This window comes from Austrofundulus limnaeus, unplaced genomic scaffold (assembly GCF_001266775.1).
Source record: "Austrofundulus limnaeus strain Quisiro unplaced genomic scaffold, Austrofundulus_limnaeus-1.0 Scaffold124, whole genome shotgun sequence".
Lineage (NCBI taxonomy): Eukaryota > Metazoa > Chordata > Actinopteri > Cyprinodontiformes > Rivulidae > Austrofundulus > Austrofundulus limnaeus.
Window position 1 is genome coordinate 88,565 of NW_013952526.1, and position 8,228 is coordinate 96,792.

At 37.3% G+C, this 8,228-nt stretch overlaps 1 protein-coding gene across 2 annotated transcripts in view; it reads left to right on the top strand.

Moving 5' to 3' along the window:
* Positions 1 to 8,228, top strand: part of dpy19l3 (dpy-19 like C-mannosyltransferase 3) — a 65,637-nt gene that overhangs the window by 10,193 nt on the left and 47,216 nt on the right. For both annotated transcript variants that reach the window (XM_014015178.1, XM_014015179.1), the window contains exons 3-4: positions 698 to 825; positions 7,546 to 7,636. In XM_014015178.1, the coding sequence (XP_013870632.1) occupies positions 698 to 825; positions 7,546 to 7,636 (219 nt within the window). The remainder of the gene's footprint in view (positions 1 to 697; positions 826 to 7,545; positions 7,637 to 8,228) is intronic.

The window sequence follows — 8,228 nt, forward strand, 5'->3', positions numbered from 1 at the left end:
AAATGGACCCATTCGACATTAAAAAATACCAAAATAAATATAGATTTTTTTTTAATGAAGATTGCAATCTCTCACTTCTCTTTTAGTCCATGGTATCCATGTTTTAATTTGGTCGTGGTGATTTGTGTTTGCATTTATTTTAATATAAATTTTATATCCTTCTGAAATGTGTTAAAGTTCTCTCAAACACAGCTTTCTTCTTTACTTTTTCTTAATCTTTATCTTTTGACTATAGCTTTATGCCCTGTCAGTTTAAAGTCATGATTGTTTGAGTGCCAGTTTGAGAGTATATGCTCTAAAAACCAACCTGATTGTTTACCACCAACAACTTTTACCACACTTTTGTGCAGAATACCCTTTTGAAGGACTTAAATTTTCATTGTTACAAATGGGAGCTCTTGTGTCCGGGCCATGTTTTGTTTAAATCTGCCAGATGGAACAGCTTGTTTAGATCTGTAAGCACTTAGTTTTTAAACAGCGACACATTTGAATATTTAAATCTGTGCACACTTTTGTTTTTTTTCTTTTTTTGGCAATGCAAATTATGATAATGTAAAATCATGCCTTCAATTAATCTAAAAAGTTAAATACAACACATTTTTTAGTTTTTAAAGTTGTTAAAAAAGTTAAAGTGATGGTGGTTTTGGTTTATTTTGTTAGTAGCATATTTTGAATAATTTTAATACCATTCCTGCAGGTGATTGGTCATGGGGGGCTATAATCTGGACCTCGATTGGTTGGGCTGTTTCAGTTGGTCTCGGTCTGCTGTGCTGCATCTATGTGACCACACTACATGAGAATGACCTGTGGTTCTCCAACATCAAGGTAAAAAGCTTTAACAGTTGAGATCTTGAGTGTTTTCCCCTTGTTGCTAGGGTGACAYAGATCTGCTGTTCAGCTCTTGATTGCATTTCATTCTCCTGTTTTATTCCCTCCCTCTCCCTTTCTGTCTGAGAACAGGCGAGCTCCAAAGAACTCAGCTTTAAGCAAAATCAGACAGACTGGAAGTGACTGTGTGAATGTTGGAAGGCTCTCTGTGTTCTACAAGTACACATAAAAGCAGTACTCTATTTTCAGACTGCAACCAATCAGGTGTTAGGAAGTCATTTAGGTGTCTTAATTGATATAACATATATTTAAACAGTGGAATATTACCGTTTGTCACATGGTACAAACTGCCTTTTGGAACACTTGTTAAAGCAGAATCCTTTAAGTATGTCCGTGCTGAAGTCCTACCAAGTCGGGGGGCAGGCGAGCCGATGGCCATCCCTAAAAATATTAGGTCCTCCACTGGTCCTCTTTGGACAGACAGTTTTATACTAAAGAGACCCAAGCTTTTGCTTTTGTGTGTTTCTTTAATTTCCCTAGTTCTTTAGGATTAGTAGAACCTCATCAACATAATAACCAAATGCTTTTAAAATAATTATGAGTTAAAAAAATTCATACATATTTTATTTGGAGTGAAAGAAAACATAAAATCTAGTCCCCCTGAATAAGGGCAACTGGTCTAAAACCATTGACCTCAACGTTAGGGTGAGGGGTATCAGGATTTTATATGCATAATATTTCTTTGTAAATATAAATTCTGGAGACAACCAGATGTAAGAAGTTGAGCACTGACAATGATTTTCACAGTCATTAATGCCAACTGTAAAAAAAAAAAAGAAAAACTAAACTGTGTTTTTATCTTTAAAACATTTGGAAAGGTGGGTAGATTATTTTTCCTGCAAATATCGGACCATAACAGGGCAGTACTGTGCTTAAACAGCAYTCTCATTTTTGTAGACCAAAGCCAGGCCAGTAAAGAACAGGATTCGTCTCTGCTAAGGTTCCATTGCACAACTGGTTTAATCTGTGAACTTTCTGCCCATGATTAAAATCTGGTAGACTTGAAAACTTGTGGGCACTTAACATTTTTATAAAATTTAGTAACATAATTCACATCTATTTTCAGCTTATCTCGAGAAGCAACACATGRTTTAATAATACTTACTTTCCACCTYATACTTTGCTAGGGCTGAAATGGCCTCCAAAACACAKCATAAACACTTCATCAGATTATGGGATAATAGGTTTTCCATGTGCTTTACAAGGCTGATTTTTAAACCTGTTGAATCAGCCACACAGTCCTTGATCCTCAGGGTTGGCACACTGTATCTCTCATAGTCTCTGCTGTGCAGCAACAGAGCTCTGTGCAAAGCCAAATATGATGTCATTTTTAAGTGGCCCTTTTAGACTTTAGGAGGAACATTGGTTTGGCCAAACATGAAGCAAAACAGGCTGATTAGTTTCAAGGAGCAGTAAAGTGAGGACAATTTTTACTGGGTGTTTTTTTTTTTTCTCTTTTAATTTGACACTGTCAGTTTTTGTGGTGATTGTTGGCACAAACTGAAATAAAAAATCACTTGTTGCACACATCAAATCCATCTCGACCTGTTTTGTACCAAACTTGGCAGTCACTCTCACATTTATGGTTTAATCTACTGAAGTACCATTTCAAAATGAAGATTTGGACCATTAAAAATATTGGAGTGGTCAATTGGTCAAAACATGGTCAAAAGTCATTGGAGTGGTCAGAATAGGACATTCTGTCTCAGAAAAGTCATAGAAACTAAAAGTTAAAGTTGTAAAACATATTTAATTTTTAGGGGAAAAAATCCTTAAAACATGAAGTAAYCATTATTATTACTTAGCAATTGAATAAATTAACTGCAGAAATGCAAATGTACCAGTGCATGTCTTTTGAATTAGCATTGATGACACTTTCGTTGCTCTTATAACCTCATATTTACCCATTTGATTATTTTTAATTAAACTTTGACTTTAAATTCATAAATATCCTAATTTAATTTGGATGAAGYAGTTCATTTTCGTTAAAGCTGATTAAGTGAATGCATATGCAAATGGACGTTACAGAGGAAATGAGACTGCAGTCCTGAACACTGAGTTGTGATTTTTCTGGCTCGGTTATGTTCATCACAGTTTGGTGGGAGCTGATGTCTTGTCATAAAAAAGCAACTAATTCAAAACAAATTTATATGAAAAAATATATATAACCAGGTAGAGACGCTTCAAAGTATCATTCAACATTTTAAATGTAGTTGCTGCATGTTAAAAATATTATTTGTCGACTCTACAAATGGCAATATTCAAATTGCAGCATTTTCTTAGCATCTAGCATTTGTCTCATTCACCATCTTCAGGTGTGTTTTTGGGTTGTCTTTTCATTTTTACTAACTCTCCCTTGCTCCGCTCTGGCATACGTCAATTTGTATGCCAGCAATTTGTCTTCTGTCGTACTTTCACATCATCTTGAACTAAAGTCCAAACCAAACAAAACTGAACCCACAACAGACTTCATGTTTGTGGATTGATTTGACATATTGAAAATGTTTGAGGTCTGACAATGTCATATACAGAATACTCAGCCAATGCAATGTATATCTGCAGCAGCATGGGATTATGTTGAGAAGTACATAAGATTGTGTTACATCATTCTTGGGTTACGTCTGTGTAACTGAGGTAAATGTRTAAATGTTATGTTTTAAAGCTACTTTGTTCATGAAAAAAAAATCTGACATGATCTATAAATCTGTGAAAATCTGGCAYTGCTGGAGATTAGTCTACATGTGTGAGAGTATCAGGTAAAGAGGTTGATGATGTCATGTTTTTATAGCCACATATCCCTGTACACCATAGAAACACAAGAGAAGTGCATAAAAGTGAGACAGAGGTCTAAGGTTTGTATAATGTCAAAGACAGAGGGAGTAGTGACTTGGGATCAGCATGTCAAGGAAAACTACTAATTTCTTGGTAATTATTATTACTTTTTTTGAAGACAACCTTCCATTTTATTTGCATTTTTCATGCCATTCTATTTTTATTCTGTTTTTATAAAGTGTGGTTGTACATTTTGCAAGGGAAAAARCACAGCTTCTGGACCAAGTTAAAGAGCATACTGTGTTGTACACCTTCTACAATGATTACTTAAGCGTCTGCTTCTGGCTTCCTCACTGTTGCTTCTCAGCCAGTCAGGTTGTATTTAGTTTCCTGCTCTTTGAAACCCACAGTGTCTTACACACTTTGACTTTTTAACTTGCTGTCTCAGACAAACATGGACCTTGAAACATGTAACTAATTGATGTGACCAGTTGACCAGTGATGGTATCTGTGGCTTGTTGAATAGGCTTAATGCCAGCTGGCTCATTGTTTCCTCTCGAATTCATCAGGTGTGAGCTCATGTCCGTGTCTGCTCTGGTGCCTTGGAGGGTTTATTTCAAGCATGCTCTCACAGCTTCACACCAGTTTCAGAGCCACAAATTCTCTGACAAATGTTCCCTACGTTTTCCGAATAATGTTCCAACGTGTTCCCATTGGTGCTCTCCCACCCCCAAACTCATCTTTTTCTTTTCCTGTAAGCATGTGTGTTTTATAGACAAAAGTCACCACTAGTCCAGTTTTTTTTTTATTTTTTTATCCTCCCTCCCCTTGGTTCCTTCAGCCATCCACAGTCTCGCCTGTTGTTTGCACTCTTACTGTGGCTCATTCTTACTTTTCCCTTCCTACTTAGTAGTTGGTTTGCTGAGAATCATTGCTTTTCTTTTTTTTTCCCTTCTACTCAAGTCTGCAGTAGAATTGATTGAAGATATGACACTTGTCTCTATTTGTACTTTTGAAGATAAAAGCTGAGGAAGGACTGAGCAGTTTCAGACATGGATGGACCCATTCTTGGATTTTTCAAGTGCCACATCAGATGTTGGAGTTACTCAAAGATTCATACAAATGGAAATGCTGAAAGAGAGAACTGAAAAAAAGTGTACTGATGTCTTTATTTGAGACATTAACTAGCTTTCAGATTAATGTGAACTTGTTCATTTGGCCTCTTCTCTCTGACCTTAATATAAACTGGGGATTATCCATATTCCTTATAGTTTTTGGTGAAAAGCCAAGGATTATTTTGCTTCAGGCAATCTCAAAAGAGGATTTGGAAGAAAGCTGGCTGCTTATTCCCTCTGAGATAGCTTTTGCATATTTCCTTTGGCAAGGAACTTGAAGCGATTTTAAAAGCTTTTATAATTTATTTGGAGTGACTTCAAGGAAAGAAGAACAGACTACATTGGCACTTATTTCTGTATTGGATTTGGATAACTTCTGTAGCTTAACCCAAAAGCATGCTGCTAATCTACCTGGATTGAGCCCATCAAAGGATCTAACAATTTAAAGATAATCAAAGTTTTCTCAGAAAATGGGGTTTCGAAAGAGAGTTAGGCAGAGCCGCCTAGAAAGTATTTTGAGATTTTCACCAGATGGCTCAGCTGACAGATGCAACAATGACAAAATGATGGCAACAACAAGGTCTGATGCCACACAAGAGGGAGTTGGAGAAAAAGTTTCTCTGCTTGGACGAGCCGGTTCTTTTTCCGGTTCATGCATTCTTCTTCGGTGGCCTTGGCAACAGTGGGTTTCCATGGCAGCAGGGCTGTTTCTAGCAGGGCTGCTGGCCATGACTCAGGCCTGGTGTGTCAACACCATACACGAGAATCTGCTGTGGTTCTCTGAGCTTACGGTAGGAGTTATTACATGGAATTATAGAAAATACTTGCATTTGAACGTTCAATAAATGCAGCACAATATAGCCAGCCACATTCTAAAGTACGGGTTTCAGTCAGTAATGATGTGTCACACCCATCAGCTGTCAATCTCAGTTCACAGTGGGAATTTCTGCTTCTTCATAGATTTTTAGCTGACTCATTTCTGTTTAGGTCGTTTTATATTTTTATGCAGAAACAGATAGTTACCATCACTTTTCTGCAGGATTTCCAAATATATATATATATATATATAGTTGAGGTAATTTATTTATTTAAAATAAATAAATAAATATTGGGCAATACTGGCAAAAAAAAATAAAAAATAAAAACCCAGGACCCCTGATACCTCCGACTCAGAGACCACCGAGACCTCAGACACTGTGACCACCGAGACCTCTGACTCCTGGACCACCGGAACCGCCAACTGTGCGACCGCCCACTGTGGAACCACCGACTGTGGGACCATGGAGACCACCAGCTCAGGAGCAACAGGGGTGGGGGTGAGTGGGGGTGGGTAAAAGACCCACCAGACGCTGATGCCGTCGATGAAGAGAGCCAGGGAAAACGAGCAGCCAGCTCATCTCGCTGTCTCCGCCACTGCTGCAAAGACCTCAAAATCTCTCCATGATCCAGGCCAGAAAAAGTACTGCCTGCAGGTTGGGTGTTTGGTCCGATCGTTCTGTCAGGTCTAGACAAGGAATGACCCAGGGCACAGGCAGGTTTCCGATGTGACAAAAATAAAGTTTATTTACAAATCAAAATGCTGACGAGGCAGCTGAAAAAACTCTCAAGGAGACGTGGCAAAAACTCTTTGAACAAGGAACATGAAAAACGAGACACGCTTTACAGCACAATGATCGTACACTGACACAGAGACAAGACAGAGCTTAAATACACAGGAAAACTAATGAGTTAACTGAAAACACCTGAGGAAATGAAAGCAACACTAATCACAGAAACTGAACACACCTGAGACAAAAGAAGCTTACACAGAAAACCCACATAAACAAAAACCAAAACATGACCTAAAAAACCTAATCATATTACAAAAACAGAAACCAAAAACCCAAACTATGACATGTTTAACTATACATTTACGGGCAGTGATGCCATAAGCAATGATGCAGTTTCACATATCCAAGTGTATTTTAGTTTGATAAGTAGACTTATGATAAAAAGGCCTTTTCATACTAATTTCTGACAACACTTTTTCACAGTTTAATCTGTGGTAGAATCTTAAGGAATGGTGTTACATTCATGTCATTTTGGTGTTGCATTTTATTTCATCATTTTCATTAAGTGTGTATTTAGCATCAAATTTTAGATTTGATCAAAACTGTTTCCTTTGTAGTGGTGTATAGATTTTTTCCATGGTGGATTTGTGACTTTTTTTGATCTTCAAACTCCAAATCTCTGTGTCTCTGTTTTTTCCATTACCTAGTTATGTGACTTATTCCATCTGTTATTTTATCAGACAGAAAGCAAATATGTGCCCATTGCAATCTTTTATGGTCTTTCTGTTAGAGCCAAAGTGATTATTGGAAAAGTCTCAGATCTTCTACTGTAGTAATATTTAGAAATGTGTAGAAATGGGATTTGGTTTTTAACAAGGATTGGRTTTTGAGAGCACTTGAACTGTTTATCTGTAGAGGGTCAATAATGCTGAAAAAACAGTTTCAGAACAAAACTGATCAGCAGGTTTTTCACAGTAGTGCCCCTTACTCTGCAGCTGAAAATGTAATTATGCATAGCAAGCAGGTTGTCTCTTGGGTCTACATGCATCAAATCCTTCTGATTTGTACTTTTTAGTAACATGTTAGTTGCTTTGCTTTGCTTTTGTCATCTTCTGTTCTGTCTGGTCTTTCCAGTATATCTGTTTTCCATATTAAACATACTGAAAGGTTTGGTTTTATATAACCAAATTCCTCATTGTTTTTTTTGTTTTTTTTTTCAGGAAGTGGAGCGGGAGATCTCCTTTCGGACAGAGTGTGGACTTTACTACTCGTACTACAAACAAATGTTGCAGGCACCATCTATACGTGAAGGTATGTTTATTGTGCTATGAATCCAGCTATTGGGCCCTTTAATTTTATCTCAACAATGTTCATATTTTGCTTAAGAAATTAAAATATTGGCAAAATTTTGATGGTAGTGTGAGATGTTTCTGAGAAGGTGATAAAGACGTAATCAGTGATATAATAAGAACAGTACCTCAAGTTTTTGGCTATGAGTTGTGAGAAATAACTTTATGTTTCTAGGCCTTTATRTCTTCTAAAGTTTAAGGGGAGACAAATATAATATTTGGAAAGTCCTGTCAATCTACAGTATTCTAACCTTCAGCTAGAGTCTATGGATYGTGACCTAAAGATTAAGATCCCAGATACAGCTGCAGTGAGTTTCTTCTATTGGGTGGCTGGGATCAGCCTTAAAGAAAAGGCGAGGAGCTTCATCATTCTGGGGGAGATTGAAGAACTGCTGCTTCTCTGTATTAGGCAGAGTCAGCTGAGTTAATCAGACTTCTAATTAGGATGTTTCTGCACACCTTTTTTGTAGGGTTATGGGCACATGCTACTGGAAAGACATTTGAGTTTCTCTGACCTGCTTCCTCCATGAACTGATAAGCCGTTGAAATAATAA